Genomic DNA, 27,510 nt, shown 5'->3' on the forward strand with positions numbered 1-27,510 from the left:
AAACTATATTTGGAGAGGAACGTGGATAGACGAAATTCTTGGAGGAATATGGGTCAAACATAGGCAAATGTGACTAGCTTTAGATGGGACATTTTTGTCAGCATGGACAAGTTGGGCCAAAGGGCCTGTTTCCATGCTGTATGAATATAAGTAAAAGATTAATCTCTGAGGAAAGCTGAGTACTGGGTTGGCCCTGTGAAGGGCCAATCCGATATGACATTTAACTGTGAAATGCCCCCTGCCCTTTAGTATTGGATAGATTGAGTGTGGAGTCTGTGCTGTTCCAAGTTTGCGGTGGTTGCTGTGCCTTGTCCCCAGCCATCTCACCCAGTGCACGTTGACCAGCACAGTTCACCAGCCCTTGTTAGCAGAGGCTCTTTGTGCAGGTGTTACCCGAAGCCCAATGGTTTTGTGGAGGTTCTGCGTTAATATCGGGCTAGTAAGCTAGTGAGAGGGCTGTCAGAAGGAATGTGTGACGTTTCGGGTCGAGATCCTTCTTCAGATTTTCCAATTCCTTCTCTCCAAAGATGCTGCCTGTCTTGCTGAATTACTCCAGCAATTTGTGTCTACAGTACCTTCAATTTAAACCAGCATCTGCAGTTATTTCCTACCCAGCAAAGTGATGACAACCTTTTTGCTTCCAATCTCTACACCCTCATTTGCGGAGCATCTAAGACATCCTCACACAATTCTGAAATATTTCATTCCTTGACTAACCGAGTACTACCACCTCCTCTTTTACTCTCCGAAGGGGCTCGACCCGAAACATCACCCATTCCTTCTCTGCAGAGATGCTGCCTGTCCCACTGAGTTACTCCAGCATTTTGTGTCTCTCTTTATGTTAATTATAGCTTTGAGCTCATCTACTGTACAAGTTAGACTCCTTCCATTAAAATAGATGCAGCCTGCCGTTGACCTCCCTTGATGTGAACAATCACTTATTCTGTCTACTAGACTCACTAATTATTTCTCCCTGCCAACGCATTGTAAACCTTCCCCATTCACCCAGAGGGATGTTAGTCCCACCCTAATTTAGGTACATGTCTCACTTTGTACAGTTCCCATCTTCCTCAGAAATGGTCCCAATGATCCAAGATCCTAAAACTCATCCTCAAACACCCCTTCAGCCATGGATTAATCTGACATCCTTCTATTCCTATATTCTCCAGCTTCTGGCACCAGAAGCAATAGAAATATTACCACCTTTAAGGTCCGGATCTTTAAATGGTGACTTGGTTACCTAAACTCATGTTGCATCCTTTCTCCTAGCTATGTCATCGGTATCAACGTTTACCATGACCTCTGGCTCTACCCCCATCGCTCTCAGAATGTCCTGTAGCCACTCCGAGACATCGACTTCAGGAAGCAAAGTGGTACACATACCCCAGTTTTCATTGATGGTGCCAAAGTAGAGATCCTAGGAACAAATATCACCAGCAACTTCTCCCGGGCCACTGATTTTGAAGCAACGACCTAGAAAGCACACCAATGGCACTGCTTCCTAAAAAGGCTCAGGAAGCCTGTCCCCAACAACTCTCACCAACTTCTACAGAAGTGCAGTGGAAAGCATTTTATCGGGATGCATCACAGCTTGGTTTGTGAACAGCTCCATTCAAGACACAAGAAATTGCAGCAAACCTCCCTTCCATTGACTCCATTGACATCTCACACTGCCTCGCCATGGCCGCCAGCTTAATCAAGGACCAGTCTCACCCCGATCACTCTCCCTTCTCCCCTCTCTCATCGGGCAAGAGGTATAGAAGTTGGGAAATGCACACCTATATGGATAGTTTCTTCTCAGCAGTTATCAGGCAATTGAACCATGATCTCACCAGCTAGAGTGTGGTCCTGATCTCCCATCTACCTCATGGTGATGTTGAACTATCTTTAAAGGATTTTATCTTGCACTAAATGTTATACCCTTTATCCTGTATCTGTATACTGTGGATGGCTTGATTGTAATTGTGTATAGTATTTTCATTGACTGGATAGCAGACAATAAAAAGCTTTTTACTGTACCCATGACAATAATAAATTGAACTAACGATAATCTATAGTAATATACTGGATTTTTTAAAAACAAATGTTTCCATTCAAATGCACTTCTGCTTTGTCAAAATATACGGGATTTCAGCGAAGCCTGAAATAATTGACGATGTCCCTTCAATTTCAGGTAGTCCCTGCTTTAACCTCCCCTTCCCAGCTCTACCTCAGCCCACTGTCTCCGCCTCTTTCCTTCTTCTCCCCCCCCCCCCCACCCTCACATCAGTCTGAAGAAGGGTCTCGACCCGAAACGTTGTCTATTTCCTTCACTCCATAGACGCTGCCTCACCCGCTGAGTTTCTCCAGCATTTTTGTCTACCTTCGATTTTCCAGCATCTGCAGTTCCTTCTTAAACATCCCTTCAATATCCAGCATCTTTTCTCACATCCGATTCTAGTAGAAACAAAGAATGCTGGTTTATACCAAAGATAGATGCAAAGTGCTCGAGTAACTCGACAGGTCAAGCAGCATCTTTGGAGGAAAAGGATGGCTGATGTTTCTGGTTGGAGCTCTTCTTCAGACTGAAGAACCTGTTTCTTTGATGTGATGAAGGGTTGGGGCATGGCTTGGGGAGGTGGCAGTTTCAGACCGGGCTGGGGTCTTGTTATCAAGTGTTGGAGGTGGGTGGTGGGCCATAACCAGGGCAGGGTCTGGTGCTGATGATTCATGCACTGAGCTCACTGACTCAGCCTGGTCTTAGTAAATAACACACTGCCTCGTCACATGGTTGGTGTTGATACCAGGCACAAAATATAACTGAGCGGGCCAGACATCATTTCTGATCGGTGTGGGGATTAGGGTTAAATGGTCGGCAAGGAGCGGATGAGGCGAGGGGGCTTATTCCACGCTCTGTCCCTCTCTGGCAGCCGATGCTTCGTGTGTGTTGTGCCCGGCACACAAATGGCGCGGACTGACAGAGCACGAACTATGTGTGCAGCGTGTGTTTATATCCAGCGACTCAGCCACCACAGCCGCTCCGCATTCAACTCCGCATTCAAACGTGCCAGACTGAACTAGACTCACAAGTTTTGAATGATTTTCGTTGAACAAAAATATTAAGTAATCGACATTGTACTGAATTCCAAGCAATGCAAAATAGAAACAGAACGTGCTGGAAACACTTAGCAGGTCGGGCAGCGTCGGTGGGCTAACGATTCGTAAATTACCCTTTTATATGCACGTTTGCAGCATTTTCCATTTGGACCAACTTGGAAGATGATCTTTGCATTTGAATGAATAACATTTTAAGTAAAATCCGATCTGTAAATGGCCTATTTGTTTATCTATTTGTTTATTTATGCCACTAAACATACTCGGCGGTTCCCGGCCAATTCACACCAAGCAGGGAGACACAACAAAGTCAAGCCTGGTGTCGCCACAGCCCGTTCACGGGGACCGGACGGCTTGAATGTTGTGCATGAGCGGGGCCCCGGAACACGGATTGTGTTGATATTCCCGGTAAGTTTTAAACGTCAGCATCGTATCCCGAGACGGAAACTTGCCCGGTTACCCCGAGCCGACACTTGACGCCACAAAACCCGTTCCCCGGGAAGGAGGGGATGTTGTTGCACTGCCCCAGCACCGTCACCAGCCCGGCATCACGGACGTGCTGCCCATCCCCAATAAGTCCTTCACAACCGCGTCTCCCTTCCTACCTCGCGAATGTCTTCTTTGCCTGGACTGCAGCGATAACGTGCCCACTACCGCGCCCATTCTTGCCGGCACTGCCGGGTGGGGTGGGGGGGTCTGAGACCACAGGTGTGGAGCCGGAGCCTCTCCTGCTCTGGCTCGCTGTCTCTCACTGGGTCCAGGCGACTGTGAACGCCGCTTCACTGTGACTGTTACTGCTCCCGGTGACTGACTGGCAGCGTCCGTCCGCTCGCTGTCACTGGTTCGGGTCCCGGTAAACGCCTGTTCTGTGATCTTGCTCCTGCTCCGGGTCCCGCTGGCTGGCGATTCTCGCTCCGGGTTGCTCGCTCGCTCGCTGTTCCTGCTCCGGCCACGCCGAGGCTACTCGCTGTTGAAGTGGACGTGAGGTGCAGGCCCCTGACTGCCCCGCCGCTACACACACACACACACACACAGTGCGAGCCGTCACCACAACACTGACGCAGTGGGGACACGAGTACACTGCTCCCCCTCCAGCCCCCCGCCGGCCGCCGCCAGCCCCACTAGTACAGCGCTGGGTGGCCGCGGGCTCAGCGCTCACACGCCCCCCCTCCCGGGTTTACATCATGGGGTTAAATCTAAGCGACTGGACAGGCGGGCAGCCCAGTAATGCTGCTTGCTGCTCACAGGCAGGGCAGGGTGAGGGTGTTGAATGGTGGTTGCAACGTTAGTGGCGGGAACAGCGAGGCGATCACAACAGGCGGCAGTGGGAAACTCCGCAACACACACACACATAGAACCACGGACCTCCTTCCCCAGGGATCAGTCAATCAGGGCATGGTTGCTCGACCCTGAGGTCAGAGGTGTCTGGGGGGAGAGGGGTGCGAGCTAAGGCTGGAAAATGGCGATAGGTGACAGAACGGGAGTAGGAGGAGTTGGCCGGCCGGCCGGCCGGTTCCCCAGGATGGGCAGTCTTCACACTAACCCTAACGGGGCACCCACACATACCACGGCAGCGGTCCCGCGCCCCAACATGTTGATGCCCGAGTAACATGCCGGAGATACACGCCACTATACCGCCATTCAATGTGATCACACTCAATTATTCCAATAGAAGATTTCAACCTCCCGAATATTGATTATGTTTCCCATTCTGTGAATGGAATTTGTTAAATGTGTCTAAAGAAGGCTTCCTTAATCAATATATATAGACGGCCCGACCAGAGAGGGTGCAACACTGGACGTCCTCTCCAGGAAAGAGCTGCTGCAAGTGACTGAAAGGTCAGTGGGGTAGGGTGGCTCCAGTGACCATAATACTATTGTTTCAATAGTCTGAAGAAGGGTTTCGGCCCGAAACGTTGCATATTTCCTTCGCTCCATAGATGCTGCTGCACCCGCTGAGTTTCTCCAGCAATTTTGTGTACCTACTATTGTTTCAAAGTCGTTATGAAAGATAGGACTGGTCCACAAGCAGATGAACTCCAGATATGGATGGGTACGTACAACTTGGGCATTGTAGCCATAGAAACATACAGCACGGAAACAGGCCCTCCGGTCCAACTTGTCCATGCCAACCAACACTGGTACCACCTGTCTGCGTTTGGCTCATATCCCTCGATCATATCCATGTATCTAAATGCTTCTTAAATGTTACAATAGTATCTGCCTCAACTACCTCCGCCAGCAGCACACCGAGTCCTGGCAACATCCCTGTAAATCTTCTCTGCACCCTTTCGAACTGGACAACATCTTTCCAATAACATGGTGACCAAAATTGAACACAATACTCTAAATGTGGCCTCACCAACATCTTATACAAGTGCAACATGACCTCCCAACTTCTGTACTCAATACTCTGACCGATGAAGGCCAACGTGCCAGAAGACTTTTTGACCACCTGTGACACCAGTTTCAAGGAACTATGTACCTGCACTCCTAGATCCCTCTGGTCTATAACACTCCCCAGAGCCCCACCGTTCATTGTGTAGGTCCTGCCTAGGTTCGACTTTCCAAAAAATCACATTTCTCTGTATTAAGTTCTATCAACCATTCCTCAGTCCACCTGCCCAACTGATCAAGATCCTGCTGCAATCTTTGACAATCTTCACTATCTACAATATCATCTACTTTTGCATTATCTGCAAACTTGCTAATCAAGCCAAGTTTGTTCTTGTCCAAGTAGTCAATCCATCTTATTCCATAGCCGTTATGCAAACCTGGCCTAGAGAGGCACATGACTGACAGCATAACCTTTCAGGGTCAGGTGCTACTTGCGTGAAATGGAGGCAGGGGTAAAAGAGGACGGGGTGTTGCTTTATTGATTAAGGAGAATGTCACAACCATTGTCCAACATGTCAATATTGATGGTATGTCTAGTGAGGCTATATGGGTGGAGCTGAGAATAAGATAGGATGATCACCTTATTGGGAGTGTACTGTAGGCCCCCAAATTGGCAATGGAAATTAGAAGAATAAATATGCTGGGAGTTTGCAGGCAGCTGCAAGACTAATAGGGTTATCGTAGTAGGAGATTTGAACTTTCCTAATATAAACTGGGACTGTCATAGTGCCAACAGCTTGGAAGGGGTGAAATTAATCAAATGTACTCAAGAACCTTTCCTCAGGCAATATCAATCTCAAGGGAGGGGGCAAAGTTTGATCTATTCTAAAGAAATTGGGACAGGACTGAAGTGAGCAAGCCTTTTGGGACCAGTGATCACAGTTTAATCAGCTTTAAAATTGTTATGTATAAAGACACGTGGGCCCGCAAGTTCAAATTCTGAATTGGGCGAGGCCAATTAGATGGTATTAGATGGTATTAGATGGGAACTTGTTGAAGTTGACTGTAGTAGGTTGTTTGCGGGCAAAGGGTCATCTGTAATGTGGAATGCTTTAAAAGTGTGATGATGAGAGTTCAGGACATGCATGTTCTTGTAAGAGGGATGGACAATGCAGGTGGGAGTAGGGAAGCTTGGATGATGACAGCAATTGAGGCTCTGGTCAGGAAAAAGAGGAAGGCATTGGACAGGCCTAAGCAGCAAGGATCTTCAAGAACTGAGGAGCAAACTTAAGGAGGTAGTCAGGTGGGCAAAAAAGGGGCAGGGGCTAGCTCTGGCAAATAATATTAAGAAGAATCCAAACATTTTATAAGTACATTAAGGAGAAGAGGGTGACTGGAGAGAGAATTGGGCCCCTCAGAAACCATAGCCATCATCTGTGTGGAGTCAGAGTAGGTGGGTGAGGTATTTGTTTTTACGGGCCGTGGAGAAAGATATGAAGACTGGGGAACCTGTGATAGTTAATGGAGATGACTTGAGGATAGTCCTTATTATGGTCGAGAAGGTGCTGGGCATCCTAAGGCAAATGAAGGTAGATACATCTCCCTGGTCTGATCAGGCATATCCAAGGACACTGTGGGAATCTAGAGAAGAAATTACAGGAGCCCTGCCTGAGAGATGTGAATCATCATTAGACACGGGTGAGGGGCCAGAAGACTGGAGGGTGTCTAATGTAATGCATCTATTTAACCAGTGAACCTAACATCTGTCGTGGGCAAGTTATGGACAGCATTCTGAGAGATAAGATATGCATTTGGATAGACAGGGGTTTTGTACGTGAGAGATGGTGTCATATGAGTCCAATGAGTTTTTTGAAGAAGTAACCAAATAGGTTGACGAGAGCAAAGCTGTGGACCTTGTTTGTATGGACTTCAGTAAGGCATTTGATAAGGTTCCACATTGTAGGCTGCTCTGGAAGGTTAGATTGCATGGGATCAGGGGAGATGCAGCTTATTGGATAGAGAATTGGTTTCATGGAAGGAAGCAGAGGGTGATGGTGAAAGGTTGTTATTTGTTCTGGAGACCTGTAACGCAGTATGCCTCTGGGATCAGTGCTGGGGCCATTGCTGTTTGTGGTTTATATCAATGACTTGGATGATAATGTAGAAAGCATGATTCGTATGTTTGAAGATTACACTAAAGTGGGTCATAAGGTAGACTGTGCAGATGGTTATCAAACATTATTGAAGGATCAACTGGGCAAGTGGCTGAGGAATGGCTAATGGAGTTTAATGCGGATAAGTTGCATTTTGGGGAAGTCAAACCAGGGCAGGACCACAGTGAAAGGCAGGGCCCCCAGGAATGGTACAGAATCAAGTGATCTTGGAGCACAGGTACATAGTTCCCTAAAAGTGGCATCACAGGTTAATAGGATGGTCGTGAATGCTTTCAGGTTCGCCTAAATCAGATGGGGCAACTTGGATGACATGGACAAGTTGGACTGAAGGGCTAGTTTCCGAGCTATGACTATGACTGCATGGTGACCTGTTTCAATGACTCCCATCCTCAGGCACTGTGCACATCATAATGAAGTGCTTCAATAAGATGGTTTTGGCAAAAATCAACTCCTGCCTCAGCATTGACCTTGATATGTTTCAGTTTGCATATAAACCACAACTGGTCAACAGCAGATACTATCTCACTGGCTCTCCACTCTGCAGTGGGACGCCTGGATAACAGGAACACATTTGTCACACGGCTGTTCATTGACTACAGCACGGCATTCAACACAATCATTCCCTCCAAACTCATCAGCACATTCCAAGAGGAAAACATTTTTCACACAGAGAGTGGTGAATCGCTGGAATTCTCTGCCACAGAAGGTAGTTGAGGCCAGTTCATTGGCTATATTTAAGAGGGAGTTAGATGTGGCCCTTGTGGCTAAAGGGATCAGGGGGTATGGAGGGAAGGCAGGTACAGGATACTGAGTTGGATGATCAGCCATGATCATATTGAAAGGCGGTGCAGGCTCGAAGGGCCGAACGGCCTACTCCTGCACCTATTTTCTATGTTTCTATGTTTCTAAGTCCTGGGCCTTTGAACCTAGACTCTTTCATCAAGAATTCCCACTATTGTGGCCATGCTCCCTTCTCGCTGCTACCATCAGTATCGATGCTGTAGTCCCACACCACCAGGTTGAGGAAAAGATGCTTTCCTACAACCATCAGGTTCTTGAACTGACCTGCCCAACACTTACCACACTTAAGCAACTCTGTATCACCTTTTGCACTATTATGGACTTTTAATATCAAATTGTGTTTGGCACTAATGGCTTGTCTTTGTTTGCCAATCTTTTTGTCTTTTTATTGTCTTTTAGAATTTATCAGTAATTTATGTATAATGTATAATTTCTGTTTTGTGTGCTGCCTGTGTAATTTCGTCATTTCGTTTGGACCTCAAGGGGTCCAAATGACAAATAAATTGAATTGAATTGAATTGAATTGAATGAATGTACCTGTGATGCTGCTAAATAAGATTTTTATTGGACCTGTACCTCACCGTATTTGTACAACTGACAATAAACTTGACTTAAGTTGTGTATATAACAATAAACTCGACTTGACTTGAACTGTCTACTTGTCACCACTTCCATGGAACTATGTACCTGCAGACTTTACTTTAGACTTTAGAGATACAGTGTGGGAACAGGCCTTTCGGCCCATTAAGTCCATGCCGGCCAGCTATCACCCCGCACACTAATTCTATCTGACTCACTAGGGACAATTTACAGAAGCCAGTTAAACCTGTATGTCTTTGGCATGTGGGAGGAGCACCTGGAGAAAACCCACGTGGTCCAATGGAGAACATACAAACTCTGTACAGACAGAACCGGTATTAAAGATTGAACCTGAGTCTCTAGCGCTATCAGGCAGCAACTCTACCGCTACACCATTGTGCCACCTGACCTCTCGGCAGATGCTAGTTTAAACCAAAGATAGACACAAAATGTTGGAGTAACTGCGGAACAGGCAGCATCTCTGGAGAGGAGGAATGGATGATGTTTTACCCTTCATTCTGAAGAGGGGTCTCGACCCGAAACGTCACCTATTCCTTTTCTTCAGAGATGCTGCCTGTCCCGCTGAGTGACTCCAGCATTTAGATCTCTCTCGGTCACTCTGTTCCACAACACCCCCTCCCTCCCCCCACCCCTCATTATGTCCTGCCCTGGTTTGTCTTACCAAAATGCAACACATTGCATTTATCTGAATTAAAGTCCACCAGTTATTCATTGGCCCATTTGATCAAGATCCCATTATAATTGTAAATAAGCTTCCTCACTGTCCATTATACAGTAATGTTTGTTATTGTTATGTATAACACACAGAATGCTTTTGTCAGAAAATGTATATCCTCAGTTGTATCAGTAAACAATGGATATTGAACAAGGTAGGTATAGAGGTTTATCTGTAGTATCACAAGAGTACTTATCAGGCGTATGTATAACATGTGGGGTGGATTAGGCTATAGGTATATAAGACAGGTGAGCAGTGGATTTGATGAAGTGAATTTGTATAATGGGGGCTGTTTAATCTGGGTTATATATCCAATGGGTGTGAAATAAATGTTGTATAAAAGAGGTGTGATGGACAGTGAGATCTGTAATGGGTACTGTAATGAGCAGACTCTGAACATTACATAGCAAGTGGGAGATGTAACAGCTGGGCAACGTCAACAAGTTAGTCATACACTGGGTGTAGAATAGAATAGTTTCTTTATTGTCATTGTAACATGGGCCATGTACAACGAAATTTAAAATGTCAGCCAGTCAGTGCAGCATTCAAACATTTCTAAAGCTAACGAAACATCCACGGTAAAATAATAAAGATAAGCAAATAAATAAAAATCACAGACAAAGCACGCATACACACCCAACCCTCCATCCTTCTGTCGAGCAGTGTTGATGGGACCATAGTCTATTTACAGGATTGTGCAATGCAGAAATAGCCCATTAGGCCCAACTTATCCATGCCACCCATGATGCCCGTCCACACAAATCCCATTTGCCTGCATTAACACTGAATTTACCCGCATCCTTTACATCCAAGTACCTGTCCAAATGAATAGTTTCTTTGTTGTCATTGTAACATGAACCATGTACAACAAAATTAAAAAATGTCAGCCAGTCAGTGCACCATTCAAACATTTCTAAAAGCTAACGATACGTACAAGGTAAAATATTAAAAAAAGATAAACAACTAAAATAAATATCATGAAAATAGCACGCATAAACACCCAACCCTCCATCCTTCTGACGGTTTCACAGTGTACCACAGTCCCTTAGTATGTCTCGCCCCTGCGTTCCTTGGCGGCTACATTTAGTGCCTTTATAGCAGTGGGGTAAAAACTCTTTTTAAGTCTATTTGCCCATCTCCTTGTAGATCTGTACCGTCTGCCTGACGGCAACAGTTCAAACAGGGAGTGTCTGGGGTGGGAAATGTCCTTTATAATACTCTGGGATTTTTTGATGCAGCGGGAACTGTGTAAGTCCTCCAAGGTAAGGAGAGGGCAGCCGACAATCCTCTGGGAGTTGTCAATGGCCCTCTGGAGCGCTTTCCTCTGAGCCGCTGTGCAGCCGGTGTACCACACGCATACATAGTATGTTAGTATGCTCTCAATGGAGCACCGATAAAAGGACAGCAGCAGTCTCTGAGTGATGTTATTCTTCCTGAGCACCCTCAGGAAGTGCAGTCTCTGCTGGACCTTTTTCAGCAGCGCAGAGGTGTTCACGCTCCACGTCAGGTCCTCCTCAATATGGATTCCCAGGAAGCGGAAATCCGCCACCCTCTCCACACAGTCCCCTCTGATAATCAATGGTACCATGTCTGTTTTATTCTTCCTAAAGTCTATTATTATTTCCTTTGTCTTTAAGGTGTTGAGGAGCAGGTTATTTTCTTCACACCACACTGTCAGCTGCTCCACCTCATCCCGGTAGGCGTACTCATCCCCCCCCCCGGAGATGAGTCCCACCACCGTAGTGTCATCCGCAAATTTGACAATGGTGTTGCTGTGGTGGGCGGGGGTGCAGTCATGTGCGTGGTTATAAATGCTGTAATTGTATCTGCCTCTACTTCGTCTGCCCGCTCTTTCCACATACCACGTATCAAAAACGTATCATACACATACTTAAGGGAAAATAGTCTTCCCAAATTTCACTGACCTGAAAAGGTACTCGTTTCTCTTTGCATTGATTCTGCCCAACTACCTGAACATTAAGGCATTTTCTGATTGTTTTATTTGGGTCTTCCAGCATCTGCAATCCTTTGGTTTTAATCACAATGTAGGTATGTTGCAAAGCCCACCTTAAGCGTGGCTGAGAATCTGCCCCAGCCCGTGTGTGTGATTTTGGCGCTGTTTAGAGGGGGCGGGCTTAAAATGTGAAAGACCCCGTCGCAAAAGGTAATATTAGTTTTTATGGCCTTGTATAATAGTTATAGTAGTTTAAAAACCACTCTCTAAACCCGCAACCTCTCGCAGCCCCAGGGTTTTATAAAGCAAACAATTAAAGGTATGTACCTTATTTTTACATTAAAAAGGGCTTCTTTAGAACCCTTTATATAAGTTTAATATTGCGAGTAGCTAATTTTGGCCCCATTATATCCCGCAGTATTTTTCTGGGCATTTGAGGGCACAAATCTACCGCAATGTGAACGTTCTAAACCAGCGCATTCACAGGATCCCACTAGAAAGCTGATTTAAAATGGACTTTAATTTACAGCAATTGAACACTAAATTCCTTCCATTTGGCCTATAAATTAATGTAAATGAGATTTCAAAATCATGTTTTATTGTGAATTATTTATGAATATTATTTGGACACTTGGGCTATTTAAAAATGTTAATCATTTATTAAGAAATGGATAGATGTTTAGATCTAGTAATTGAAGTTTGAAATTTGCTACACTTGGGTAACTAACTAATTATATGTTTCAATTTCAGGTCATCCAAGTTAGATTATTTTATATTTGTTTCAGAATGGTTCAATCTACGATAACTGAAAATTTCATTCAGTTCTCTTAATTTTTAAGAAGGTTATGGCCTTTTGACAGCACCCGATCACAGCTTTTTTGTTATGTCCATAGAAAATCAATAGGGAACAAGATGCTAATTTGCGAGTATGAAAATGGCCATAACTTTTTAAATACTTGAGATATGAAAGTGAATTAGGTGTCAAATTAAACTTCTTTTTATGCTTTATCTGATGGGATAAATGACAGACTTGATTTTTTAAATCTCAAAATTTTGTAACATTGCTACACAATGTGCTTAATTCTTTTTTTTTTTTTTAATCAAAAAATTTATTCAATTATTAAAAAATAATATTTACACTACAATAAAACAAGCCAGAACCCACCACCATAACTACAATACAAACATATATCCATAATAAACTATTATATAATTATGATACAATCCTTATTGAGGATACATTCAACACCCTGCGGAGCCCAGCGTTCCCGGAACTCCCTCAGGGTGCCCACAGACAGGGCGTATTCCCTTTCTAATCCCACCCGGGCACGGACGTAACCCCGGAAAAGGGGCATGCTTAATTCTTAGCTGCTCCTCTCAGCACTGGGCAATTTTGACGGCACCTGGAATCTTGTGTGTAGTTCTAGTGGTCGTATTATAGGAAAGATTATGGATAAACAAGAGATAGTTCAGAAATGATTCACATTGTTGAGACTAGCGGGATGAGTTCTAAGGAGAGACAGTGTAGACTAGGACTGTTTTCCATGTAGCATAGGAAACTAAAGGATGACCTTACAGAGGTTGGTGAAATGATGAGGGACAGAGATAAGGTGAATGGTCACTGTCTTTTTCTCCCTCAGTACAATGCTGAGTGCCACGTGTAGCTGGTCACTAGACTAGTAGTGGTGCCACCAGGACTAGTCGCCAGATTAATGAGGTATTGCCCCCTCACAGATGTGAGCTGGGGGTCAGCAAGATTTCCTGGGTACAGGCTGCTGTTCCCCAGTGTATGACGGACCCATTACCCAGCAAGCATTTCCCTTAGTGCCCTGGTGAGTAACTGCAAAACACTGCTACTTTGATGCACCGTTGCCACGGCAACGGCAAGTTCCACTCGCACACTGCCTTTTACGCGATGCATCTGCATCGTCAACACAAGGTCCAGTTTCAGCCACTCCTTTGTCTGACAGGGCTACAGACTGATGCGAATATATGCTGGGAGAGACCGTTGTCATGCTCAGTACAATGTTGATCTCCTCAGTGACACACTGACCCCTTCAGTAACATGGAGACCCCCACTGTAAAACACAATACCTTCAATACAACACAAACATCTTTAGTACATCGCCAACTTCTTCATTACGGAGACCCACTCAGTACAACATCAGACCCTCAGTATAATGCTGTCTTCCTCAGTACTATGCCGATCCCTTCAGTAACAGACCCACCTGTCAGTACAATGCCAATCCCTCTCAGTACAACACCGACCCCCTCAGTGTTACATCGACCCTTCAGTACAATGCTGACCCCTATGTTACAATGCCGACCCCTTCAGTACAAGGCTAAACCGCTCAGTACATCACCAACTCTCTCAGTAACACACTGACCCCTCAATTCAACACCGATTACATCAGTAACTCGCCGACCCTCACAGTATAATGCTGACCTCCTCAGAATAACGTCGACCAACTTGGTACACACGGACTCATACAATGATACAGCATGGAAACAGGCCCTTCAGCCCAACTTGCCCACGCCGACCAACATGCCCCATCTATATTGGACCCACCTGCCTACGTTTGACCAATATCACTCTATTCCTATCCTATCCATGTACCTATCTAAATGCTTCTTAAAATTTGTGACAGTACCTGTCTCAACTACCTTCTCTGGCAATTTGTTCCATACACCCACCACCCTTTGCGTAAAATAAATGACCCCTCGGGTTCCTCTTAAATCAATCTCTCCTCACTTTAAACCGATATCCTCTGGATCTCGATTCTCTGTGCTCTGGGCAAAAGACTTGATTGTTTACCTGACCTATTCCTCTCATGATTTTGCACACCTCTATAAAGTCATCCCTCATCCTCCTACACTCCATGGAATAAGGTCCTAGCCTACTCAACCTCTCCCTACAGCTCTTGAGATATGGCAACATCCTCAGAAACCTTCTCTGCGCCCTTTCCAGCTTGACAATAGTGGAGTGGCAGTCACGGTGGCGCAGCGGTAGAGTTGCTACCTTACAGAGAATGCAGCGGTGGAGACCTGGGTTCAATACCGACTACAGGTGCTGTCTGGACTGAGTTTGTACGTTCTCCCCGTGACCTGCGTGGGTTTTTTCCGAGATCTTCAGTTTCCTCCCACACTCCAAAGACGTACAGGTTAGCAGGTTAATTGGCTTCGTAAATGAAAAAAAATTGCCCCTAGTGGGTGTAGGATGGTGTTAATGTGCGGGGATCGCTGGTCAGCGCAGACCCGGTGGGCCGAAAGGCCTGTTTCCGCTCTGTATCTCTAAAGTTGCTGCCTTACTGCAACAGAGAGTTTGTATGTTTTCCGTGTGACCTGTGAGTTTTCTCCGGGTGCTCCAGTTCCTCACACACTCCAAAGACTTACAGGTTTGGATAGGACAGGTTTGGAGGGATATGGACCAAGCGCAGGCAAGTGGGACTAGAGTAGCTTGTACATGTTGGCCGGTTTGGGCAAGTTGGGCCAAAGGGCCTGTTACCACACTGTATCACACGTGACTCGAGGTTTGTAGGCTAATTGGCATTGATAAAATAGTAAATTGTCCCTAGTGTGTAGGATACTGTTAATGTACGGTGTGATCGCTGATCAGCGCGGACTCAGTGGGCCAAAAGGCCTGTTTCTCACTGCATCGCCAAACTAAACTAAACTAAACATCTTTCCTATAACATGGTGACCAAAACTGAACAAAATTTCTAAATGTAGACAAAGGTGCTGGAGAAACTCAGCGGGTGCAGCAGCATCTATGGAGGGAAGGAAATAGGCAACGTTTCGGGTCGAAACCCTTCTTCAGACTGATGAATAATTTCTAAATATTAGCTCACCAATGTCTTATACAACTGCAGCATGACCTCTCAATCTCTACACTGTCTTCATCACAGGAGATAAACTATCGACCGATGCCTATTATAAACCTACTGACTCCGACAACTGATGTCCTCATTCTTTAGGGAATGGGGATTCCCTCTTCCATCATAGATGAGGTCCTCATTAGGGTCTCCTCAATATCCCACAGCTCCCCATCCCCAGTCGCAACAGGAACAGAGTTCCCCTAGTCCTCACCTTTCACCCCATCGTCCTGCTGAGTTTCGCTGTTTGTATCACTCATTACCACTGTCCCTGCAGCCAGCAATGGACCATTGTGGGTTCCACCTTTCCTTGATCAGCGTTGCTGGCTTCAATTTGTCCTTTTGCATATGTTTCATCCATTTGTTCTACGTAACTTTCATATCTCTCGTTTCCCTCTCCCCTCACTCAGAGACATTCAGTCTGAAGAAGGGGCTTGACCTGAAACATTACCTATGCCTTTTCTCCAGAAATTCTGCCTGACCCGCTGAGTTACTCCAGCTTTTTGTGTCTGTCTTCTATATTCAATACTCTGACTGATGGCCAATGTGCCAAAAGCCTTTTTGACCACTCTTTCTCCTTGTGACGACACTCTCAAATAACTATGTAGAAACATAGAAAAATAGGTGCATGTGTAGGCCATTCAGCCCCTCGAGTCAGCACCCTAGCCTGCCTTTTCCCTATATCCTTTGATTCCTTTAGCCCTAAGAGTTAAATTAACTCTCTCTTGAAAACATCCAATGAATTGGCCTCCACTGCCTTCTGTGGCAGAGAATTCCTCAAATTCACCACTCTCTAGGTGAAGAAGTTTTTCCTCATCTCAGTCCTAATTGGCCAACCCCTTATTCTTAAACTGTGACCACTGGTTCTGGACTCCCCCAACATCGGGAACATTCTTCCTGCATCTAGCCTGTCCAATCCTTTAAGAATGTTATACGTTTCTATAAGGTCCCCTCGCATCCTTCTACATTCCAATGAATACAAGCCCAGTCGACCCATTCTTTCATCATATGTCTGTCCCACCATCCTGGGAATTAACCTGGTGAACCTACACTGCACTCCTTCAATAGCAATAATGTCCTTCATCAAATTAGGAGACAAAAATTGCACACAATATTCCAGGTGGGGTCCCACCAGGGCCCTGTACAACTGCAGTAGGACCTCCTTGTTCCTAAACTCAAATCCTCTCACAATGAAGACCAGCATGCCATTAGCTTTTTATGTACCTGCACCCCTGGATCCCTCTGCTCTACAACACTTCTCAGAGCCCTACCATTCACTCTTTACCCCTGGATGGAAAATTCAAATATTAATGGTCACAGCTTTAAGGTGAGAGGGGTAAAGTTTAAAGGAAACATACGGAATAAGAGGGTGGTGAGTGCCTGGAACGTGCTGCTGGGGATGGTGGTCGAGGAGGATGCGATAGTGACATTTAAGAGATTTTTGGATAGGAATATGGATATGCAATGAATGTATTATGTTCAAGCAGATAAGAGTTGGTCTTAGCATGATGTTCGGCACAGACATTATGGGCCGAAGGGCCTGTTTATGCCAACCCTGAAGAGGGAATCCGCAAGTCTGGCCCCTGCTCGTCTCTGCGGACCGGAGCAGAGGGTGGATAGGATCAAGAAGGTGGCAGACGCAAGAACAAAGAGACGGTAAGACAAAGTGGGGGGGTCGCACCTACCGCGCCCTCAAGGTCGGCTGCGGGAGGCGTCCCCTGAGCACAAGGGCTGAACACAAGGGTGTCCGGGCATGGAGCGGGATGACGGATCGCTGGCTGATCCAGATAGAGGTGACAACTGGTAGCCCTGCAGCAGTCTGCAGATCTATTGGATCAGGCACTCTCCAGGAGATCAAGTGCACGGGCCAGACTGTATAGTAATCATTGCAGAATTGTCGGCAGATAAAGAATCTAATGTACCTCGGTATATGTGATAATAAAGAACCATTGGGAGGACCTATCTCCCTGTGGGATTACAGGCGCCTCTGCCATGTTAAGCAGATGTTTAATGGGCAACGGAACATGTTTTAGCTAACTGAGAGGAACCAGGTCTGTGAGCACACAGCTACAAAGACACCCAGCAAGAAGATAAAATAAACCTACTTTCCCAGAGGCATCAGAGACTAGCTCAGCGACTGACGTAGTCATTCAAAGCAGATTGCGGAATATACTTCAGCAGCTATAACCATAGTTTGTGACTTGCTGCAGCTAAATTGTCAACAAGTATGGTATAAACTCCTGCTGGCCAGAGTGAGCAGAGCAGTCGTAAGAGTTGACTTTAGTTTAGTTTAGAGATACGGCACGGAACCTACAAATTTGAATGTCATTGGGGTGTGGGAGGAAACTGAAGATCTCAATTGGCCTTTACTGCCTTCTGTGGCAGAGAATTCCACAAAATCACACTCTCTGTGTGAAAACATTTTTTCTCATTTCAGTTTTAAATGGCCTTCCCTTTATTGTGAGACTGCGGCCCCTGGTGTGAAACCGTCTGCCACAGAAGACAGTCGAGGCCAATTCACTGGATTAATTTAAAAGAGTGTTGATAGAGCTCTAGGGACTAGTGGAATCAAGGGATATGGGGAGAAGGCAGGCACGGGTTACTGATTGTGGATGATCAGCCATGATCACAATGAATGGCTGTGCTGGCTCAAAAGGCCAGTGGCTTCCTCCAGCACCTATTTTCTATGTTTCTTGTAAAATCCACACGGTCACAGGGAGAACATACAAACTCCATACAGACAGCGCCCATAGTCGGGATCGAACCCGGGTCTTTGGCGGTGTAAACATTGTAAGGCAGCGTCATCTACCGCTGCGCCACCTAGACACTTACTCTTCTCATTGTCTTTTCTGCCACTACTATCTGAGGGTGGTAGAGTTGCTGCCTTACAGTGCCAGAAATTCAAGTTCAAGTTCAAGTAAGTTTATTGTCATGTGTCCCTGTATAGTAGCAATGTTACAAAATTTTGAGATTAAAAAAATCAAGTCTGTAATTTATCCCATCAGATAAAGCATAAAAATAAGTTTAATTTGACACCTAATTCACTTTCATATCTCAAGTATTTAAAAAGTTATGGACATTTTCATACTCGGAAATTAGCATCTTGTTCCCTATTGATTTTCTATGGACATTACAAAAAAGCTGTGATCGTGGGCAGTCAAAAACCCATAACCTTCTTAAAAATTAAGAGAACTGAATGAAATTTTCAGTTATCGTAGATTGAAGCATTCTGAAACAAATATAAAATAATCTTACTTGGATGACCTGAAATTAAAACATATAATTAGTTAGTTACCCAAGTGTAGCAAATTTCAAACTTCAATTACTAGATCTAAACATCTATCCATTTCTTAATAAATGATTAACATTTTTAAATAGCCCAAGTGTCCAAATAATATTCATAAAAAATTCACAATAAAACATGATTTTGAAATCTCATTTACATTACTTTATAGGCCAAATGGAAGGAATTTTGTGTTCAATTCCTGCAAATTAAAGTCCATTTTAAATCAGCTTTCTAGTGGGTTCCTGTGAACGCGCTGGTTTAGAACGTTCACATTGCGGTAGATTTGTGCCCTCAAATGCCCAGAAAAATACTGCGGGATATAAAGAGCCCAAAATGAGCTACTCGCTATAGTAAACTTTGTATATAGGGTTCTTAAGAAGCCCTTTTTAATGTAAAAATAAGCTACATACCTTTAATTGTTTGCTTTATAAAACCCTGGGGCTGCGAGAGGTCGCGGGTTTAGAGAGTGATTTTTAAACTACTATAACTATTATACAAGGCCATAAAAACTAATATTACCTTTTGCGACGGGGTCTTTCAGCGATTTTTCGTTAATGATTTACTAGGCTGAACATTTTCGATTGCAACAGCCTAGTAAAAATCGCGTTTTAAACCCGCCCCCTCAAAACAGCGCCAAAATCACACTCACGGGCTGGGGCAGATTTTCAACGACGCTTCAGGTAGGCTTAACAACATACCTATGTATAGGACAATGAAATTCTTGCTTTGCTTCAGCACACAGAACATAGTAGGCATTTACTACATAACAGATAAGTGTGTCCATATACCATGATATAAATATATGCACACATGAATAAATAAACTGATAAAGTGCAAATAACAGAAAGTGGTTATTAATAATCAGAGTTTTGTCCGAGCCAGGTTTAATAGCCTGATGGCTGTGGGGAAGTAGCTATTCCTGAACCTGGTTGTTGCAATCTTCAGGCTCCTGTACCTTTTACCTGAAGGTAGCAGGGAGATGAGTGTGTGGCCAGGATGGTGTGGGTCTTTGATGATACTGCCAGCCTTTTTGAGGCCGCGACTGCGATAAATCCCCTCAATGGAAGGAAGGTCAGAGCCGATGATGGACTGGGCAGTGTTTACTACTTTTTGTAGTCTTTTCGTCTCCAGGGCGCTCAAATTGCCGAACCAAGCCACGATGCAACCGGTCAGCATGCTCTCTACTGTGCACCTGTAGAAGTTAGAGAATCTTCCTTGACAAACCGACTCTCCGTAATCTTCTCAGGAAGTAGAGGCACTGATGAGCTTTCTTGATAACTCCGTTAGTGTTCTCGGACCAGGAAAGATCTTCAGTGATGTGCACGCCCAGGAATTTGAAGCTCTTGACCCTTTCAACCATCGACCCGTTGATATAAATGGGGCTGTGGGTCCCCCTCCTACTCTTTCCAAAGTCCACAACCAGTTCCTTGGTTTTGCTGGTGTTGAGGGCCAGGTTATTGCGCTGGCACCATATGATCAGTTGCTCGATCTCTCTTCTATACTCTGACTCATCCCCATCAGTGATGCGCCCACAACAGTGGTGTCATCAGCGAACTTGATGATGGACTTCGCACTGTGATTGGCTACGCAGTCATGGGTATAGAGTGAGTACAGCAGGGGGCTGAGCACGCAGCCTTGAGGTGCTCCCATGCTGATTGTTATCGAGGCTGACACATTTCCACCAATACGAACATCCTGTCTACGCCGTTTGTACCATCTCCCTGTGATCACGTGGGTTTTCTCCAGGTGCTCAGGTTTCCTCCCACACACCAAAGATGTACAGGTTTGTAGGTTAATTGGCTTTGGTAAAAATTGTAAATAGTTCCGCATGTATAGGACAGTCCTAGCGTACGGGGATCGCCTCGGCCCAAAACGTCTCCCATTCCTTCTCGCCAGTGATGCTGCCTGTCCCGCTGAGTTATTCCAGCATTTCGTATCTATTACAGGTGTAGTCTGCCAGGAAGTCTGCTGCCTCTTTAACATCATCTGGAACTGGCATTGCCCTCTCCACCCACCATCCTCAGCACAACTGGAGCCTGTGAATTGGACCCTGAAACAAAAGTTAGCTAAATACCATCAAGAAGGAATGCCAAGCCCTCCGGATGTGCCAATAGACCTGTGCAGCATCAGGGATAAACCAAACAGAACCACGGGCTGGACTCCATTCATAGTCATTGCTGGAAGGCCTATGTCACTACCAGGAACTATTGATCTGCTAAAGCTGACTGCCACCTGAGCAACACTTTATTGATGGGTTAGGATAAGTGGAAGACGGATGCAAATGTTATACAATTGTTTGAGTGAATTAATTGTTTGTACTTTCCTTTATTTAGTAGATACTGGTAGCAAAGGTGGTGAGAGCAGGTATGGAGTGGGGTTGTTCTGGGAGCCTTCCCAAGGTGTCGTGGGCCTAACTCACCAGTGAAGGGAGGTGCACACTTGATAACCCCTTGATAATGATATACTTGCATCTACAGGATCACTTTTAAAGTATTGTTAATATGTAGCTAGCTGATTAATGCATATGAAGTTAGTTATTGTCATTAGCATAAGTGTGTATAAGCAGTTTTGATTATACTTTGGCTTTGGGCTTGGTTTTCCTTGTTGAGCTCTAATACAGGTGTTATAGCATGTACTTTGTGTTTTAATTGTAATTAAAATACTATCAAAGTCCAACAAAAGCTGTCAGTTCTACTTCCCAACAGGTATTTGTAGCGTGAGGTGACTCACCAAATCATCCCTGGAGTTAGGGTCTGCATGGAGAAGCTACAAGAACCATAGGGTTTTACGTGGGAAGAACTGTTCCAGGTGCTACTGACTACACACACCACCATGAAACTGCAAGGGAAAGCAACCCCGATTCACACATCACACTGTCAAAGAGCACCCGCTCCAAAACAGGCCTCAGACTCTGGTTAATACTGATAATTGTCACAACGGGGCAAGTGAAGAATGTAGTGGCCTGGGCAAATAACTCAGCAGTTCAGCAGATGCCGGTGAGAGCATCACAGGGAAAGGACCGTGAATTCTCACTTCCCCACCACCACATCTGTCGCATAGTTAAGTTTGTTAGTATTCACTTCTGACCCATCCTGATAGAGGGAGGGAATGAGAGCCTGGTCGACAATGTACTGCCCTGGCAGGCAGCAGCCCACTGCTGTTGTTATGAGGGGAGGGGCACATTATGTGTGCGAAAGTACAATAGTGGATGGAATGTGTAAGTTTAGAGCAGTGTTAAGGGCCTGTCCCACTTGGTGATTTTTTAGGCGACTGCCGGCATCATTGACTGACGTATCAGGTCACTTTGCGGTGGTGACGTGGTGTGATGCGGTGGTGACGTGGTGTGATGCGGTGGTGACGTGGTGTGATGCGGTGGTGACGTGGCGTTACACGGCGGTGACGTGGTGTGATGCGGCGGTGACGTGGCGTTACACGGCGGTGACGTGACGTGATGCGGCGTGATGCGGTGGTGACGTGACGTGATGCGGCGTGATGCGGCGGTGACGTGGCGTGATGCGGTGGTGTTTTTTCAAGTATCGGATCATTTTTTTGGTTCCCGTTCGATTTTGAAATGTTCAAAATCTTTTGGCGACACTGATATGATGCCAGCACTCGCCAAAAAAAAAAAAAATCGGCAAGTGGGACAGGCCCTTTAGTCCTTGGCAGATTACGATGCTGCAGAAGCCCAGTTCAGGTTCTCTAATGAAACCATCATAGTCAGTGGGAATAAAGTAGAGGGGCCCCTGACACCTGTGTCGCTAAGGTAGAGACATAATGCTGGAGTAACTCAGCGGAAAAAGGCAGTATCTTTGGAGAGAAGGAATGGGTGATGTTTTGGGTCGAGACCATTCTTCAGACTGATGTCAGGGACGTGGGCAGTACAGGGACAAAATGTAGTTGGAGACAATAAGACTGGTCGGAGAACTGGGAAGGGGGAGGGGATGGAGAAAGAGGGAAAGCAAGGGCCCAGTGGAGGAAGAGCAAGCGTCAATTACGTAGACTCAGCCCACGTAATTGACGCTACCTCGCTCTCCCTCCACGTTAGCTAGCTTCAGCAGCGGCGGCGGCACTGACCAAAGATTATGGAGCGGAACAAGATACGCCACTTGGGAAGGTAGACTTTGTCGGTACATTAGAAAGTTATTAGATTTAAAAAAAATAAATCTATACTTAACACAATAATAAAGTCATCAATTTTTGTACTTCTGTACATTTTTGTTTAGTTGATGTAAGGCAGGAGTCTCCAAAATATGGACCGCGGGACACATCAGACCTACCACCTGATTTTTCAAGCTCAGAATCGAATCGGGGAGCGCGGGGCTGCTCTTAGTATTGTTACCGGTTAGATCCCTCGAATTGTCAGAGCTGAGACATCACTGGGCCGCCGTGAAGAAGGGTCCAATGGGGGGGTTCGGCGGTGGTCAGAATGGGACGGCTGCGGGTTATAATGTGCCATCGTTCCTCTCTCCCTTCTCTCTCTCTCCATATTCTCTTTCTCTCCCCATTCTCTCTCTCTCCTTCTCTCTCTCTCCCCATTCTATGTCTTTCTCCTTTCTCTCTCTCTCCTCTCTCCCCCATTCTCTCTCTCCTTCTGTCTCTCTCCATATTCTCTCTCCTCTCTTCTCCTTCTCTCTCTCTCCCTCCTTCTCTCTCTCTCTCCCCTCCCCCCCTTCTCTCTCTCTCACCCTCCCTTCTCTTCTCTATCCCTCCCTCCCAGCCACAGCTCCACCCCTCTCTCTCCTTGGGGAGATGCGGTGATCAATACAGGCCACTGATACTAGCCAGTGCCTCCCCAGCCATTGACTTCACTGCACGTCACTGTTTGGTGAGTGGGCAGATGCATGGCAGATGCAGTATAATGTGGATAAATGTGAGGTTATCCACTTTGGTGGCAAGAACAGGAAGGCAGATTATTATCTGAATAGTGTCAGATTAGGAAATGGGGAAGTGAAACGAGACCTGGGTGTGCTTGTACATCAGTCACAGAAGGTAAGCATGGAAGTGAAGAAAGCTAATGGCATGTTGGCCTTCATTGCGAGAGGATTTGAGTTGTACTGTTATTTACAATATATATTAATGATTTAGATGAGGGAATTAAATGTGACACCTGCAGTTGTACAGGTTTGCACAGGATACATGCGCGGACATAAACACAAAGAAACAATAATAGTGCAATAATAACAATAATAATCTATGTAGCTCAGAGCTTATTTGGAGGTTGCCGTGTTTAATAGCTTAATGACTATAGGGAAGAAGCTGTCCCTGTACCTTCTTCCTGATAGCCGTGGTGAAATGAATATGTGGCCAGGGTGCTGTGGGCCTCAGATGATGCTGGCTGCCTTTTTGAGGCAGTGACTGGCAAATCCCTTTAATGGTGAGGAGGTCAGAGCCGGTGATGGACTGGGCAGTGTTCACTGCTTTTTGCCGTCTTCTTCGCTCCTGGGCAACCAGTCAATATGCTCTTTACTGTACACCTGTAGAAGTTCAAGGGAATCCTCTCTGACAGATCGAATCTCCGCAATCTTCTCAGAAAGCAGAGGCGTATGATGTGCTTTCTTTATTATTGCATCAGTGTGCTGGGTCCAGGAAAGATATTCAGAAATGTGCACCCCCAGAAATGTGGAGCTTTTGACTCTCTCCACCATCATCCCGTTGATATAGACAGGTTTGTGGATCCTCGTCCTTCCTCTTCCACAATCAGTTCCTTGGTCTTACTGACATTGAGAGCCAGGTTGTTATGTTGGCACCATTTGGTCAGTCGGTCAATCTCACCTTTACACACTAACTCATCATAATTCGTCCAACAATGGTGGTGTCACTGGAAGCTCCAAACCCATCAAAGCTGTGGCAAACATGGTCTAAGTTTCTGAAAAATAATGTGCATCAGTGAGCCACTCAGTGGCAAGCCTTTTAAAAATGGCTTTGTTTCCCTACCATCATGGAGCCAGGCCTATTCTGGATCTACGGTAACAAAGCCTACAAGATTTTGCCATGGATTGAGCAGGAACCTGCATGGTTGGCTATCTGGCTCCTCAAGTGTGCTTGGAGGGGCTAAATTCTCCAAGCACACTTAATCAGAAACTATATCCCATCCACAAGAAAGGAGGAATATTGAACACCTTTATGAAATATGCTTTGATTGCTTTATCCATCATAATAGCATGCATGATAATGCAGCTCTATCTCTGAGTCCTGCAAACTCTGTGCATCATTCAGAAACCAGTGCTGTCACAGGACCTCTACCTGTGATACTTCAGCAAGGCATTGAATAGGAAACTACGGACTTAAAGCATTTTGATATGTACAATGATGTTGCACAGATAAGTAAGTGTTGTCCTGTAAGGACAAAAGAGGGGGATTGTGGTTAATTCTTTGCCACACGAGGCTGTGGAGGCCAAGTCAGTCGATATTTTTAAGGCAAGAGATAGATAGATTCATGATTTGTACAGGTGTCAGAGGTTATGGGGAGAAGGCAGGAGAATGGGGTTAGGAGTGACTGAATGGTGGATACACTTGATGGGCCGAATGGCCTAATTAAACTCCTATCCCTTATGACCTTATACAAGTATGATGCAAGTCTCAAGAAGGATCTCAACCCAAAATGTCACCCATTCCTTCTCTCCAGAGATGCTGCCTGTTACTCCAGCATTGTGTCTATCTTTGGTGTACACTCTATGATGTAAGTATGATATGATATGCCTGCTTGCCCAGGGTGAGCCAAGCAGTTGTGAGATTTGACTTGATCTCCATGTTGATGAGTATTCAAATAGACAATGGCCAACACTCACATGCAGCATCATTGTTCCCTCAACCCCTTCTGCAGGAGATCCTGCCATCATTTCTATAGGTAGGTTATCATGTCTTCTACAGGAAGCCCCATAAACCTCCTCCTTGTAGGATGCAGCTTTGGAGGAATTTGTTCAATGACAATCCAACCTCACTTTCATTGACTCCATCTGCACCTCACGTTGCCTCGGCAAGGCCACTGGCATCCATCAAAGACCAGTCTCACCCTGGTCACTCTCTCTTCTCCCCACTCTCATCAGGCACGAGGTACAGAAGTGTGAAAATGCACACCTCCAGATTCAGGAATAGTTTCTTCCCAGCTGTGATCAGGCAACTGAACCATCCTGTACCATGCCGGATATCTGGATTGTCCTTCCATTTAAGAAGTGCTGCCATGGGAAACCTGTGAACTATAGACTATATCCAATCATCCAGCGCCCGGTGGCGAGGAGAGCAGATGGCTGCTTAACCATCATTGGATTCATCACCAACAACCAAGAAACTGAATACCGTGCACAGGTCAACCAAGCAGTGACCTGGTGTACAGACCATGATCTCTTACTCAACTCATCAAAAACAAAATAACTCATCATCGACCCAAGACGCCAGCCATCCCCCAAAACTCCTGTGCTCATTAAAGGTGAATTCATCTCCATCACTGACACATTCAAACTCCTTGGAACCCACATCAGCAACAACCTCAAATGGAGGACAAACGCAGACCACATCTATGGAAAAGCCCAGCAAAGACTTTTCCATCTCCGACAGCTCAGGAAGTTCAGAGCAAGGTCTCATCTCATGCTCCGCTTCTATACAGCCATCATCGAAAGCATCCTCACTTCATCCATCACAGTCTGGTTCGGCAGTCTCGACTCACTCTCCCGGAAGAAATTACAGCGCATCATCAACAGAGCATCTAAAATTATTGGCTTACCCCTACCATCCCTTGAATCACTTTACCACAAACGGACATTACACAGAGCCCGCAAGATCATCTCTGATCCTACTCACCCTGCACACTATGCCTTTCAGCTACTGCCCTCTGGGAGGCGCTACAGGACAATTGCCTCCAAAACAAACCGCTTCAAAAACAGTTTCATTCCCACTGCAATTAACATTTTAAACTCTGTACGGTGAGGAATAAGAATAAGCATGGCCCTTATGTATTATGTAATGCGTCTGTTTGTATGTATATCTATGTTATATGTTTAATGTTTTGATGAAATGTTGGAACCTGTACCGAGCTGTACTGATAACAAATTCTACCAGCCTAGCTGTGTGGTCATTAAAATACAATACAATACAATAATCTCGAGCTCCCGATAGCAAGTTTAAAACTAGCCTCCCTTAATTCACTAATTGCCACATAATTCGCAGTTTTCTGTGTTGGAATGAGTGGGAGAGCGACAACTAGAAGTCAAAAGAAATGTGACGGATGAGAAAGAAAGAATTCACCAGAGATGGACAAATCTCAAAGCTCAAACGATGACTCTGCAGAAACCGTGCACTCAATGCTCCACAATATCAGTAAGGAAATATGTGACTTCAGGGCTGAATTTAAAGTGGACTTACATAAACTTAAAGAAGGACTCAAAGAAGACATGGAAGCTGAACTCAGAGTTCTGAAGCAAGAAATTTACCATGAACTTTCCGCAAACTCCAAACAAATCCACGCCCACGAAACTAGACTAAACAACGCAGAAGCACAAATTGAAGCGGCTGAGACAATTAGCATGGCTATGAAAAATGTGCTGATTAAATCTATGAAAAAACAGAAAGTCATGCAAGAAAAACGGACTGATTTGGAAGGACGGTCTAGACGAAATAACATTCACATCTACGGCGTACCCAAAGAGCAAGGAGGCAAATCCATGTCTGAATTTGTGGAGCAA

The 27,510-nt window shown here is 45.3% G+C and overlaps 1 protein-coding gene and 1 long non-coding RNA gene across 5 annotated transcripts in view; one reads left to right on the forward strand and one right to left on the reverse strand.

The window, feature by feature from the left end:
• The window catches only part of LOC129701405 (Kv channel-interacting protein 1-like), a 222,175-nt gene that overhangs the window by 99,094 nt on the left and 95,571 nt on the right, over positions 1–27,510 (reverse strand). The window contains exon 1 of one of the 3 annotated variants that reach the window (XM_055642560.1): positions 4,459–4,540. The exons of 1 other annotated variant lie outside the window; for it this stretch is intronic. Coding sequence is in view for 1 of the 2 variants with exons in the window: in XM_055642559.1 (XP_055498534.1) it covers positions 3,699–3,756 (58 nt within the window). In the remaining variant the exon portion in view is untranslated. Of the gene's footprint in view, positions 1–3,698; positions 4,204–4,458; positions 4,541–27,510 lie in introns of those variants that run through there. One more of the 3 variants, XM_055642559.1, reaches the window with a different exon arrangement.
• Positions 3,152–21,846, forward strand: LOC129701406 (uncharacterized). Of its 2 annotated transcripts, none has more exons than XR_008724192.1 (3): positions 3,152–3,501; positions 4,863–4,932; positions 20,779–21,846. It is a non-coding gene; the product is annotated as an uncharacterized LOC129701406 (long non-coding RNA). The 2 variants fall into 2 exon arrangements; XR_008724191.1 differs by lacking the exon at positions 20,779–21,846 and adding an exon at positions 5,093–6,417 and having other exon boundaries at positions 4,863–4,981.

The sequence above is a fragment of the Leucoraja erinacea genome, chromosome 11, assembly GCF_028641065.1.
Source record: "Leucoraja erinacea ecotype New England chromosome 11, Leri_hhj_1, whole genome shotgun sequence".
NCBI lineage: Eukaryota > Metazoa > Chordata > Chondrichthyes > Rajiformes > Rajidae > Leucoraja > Leucoraja erinaceus.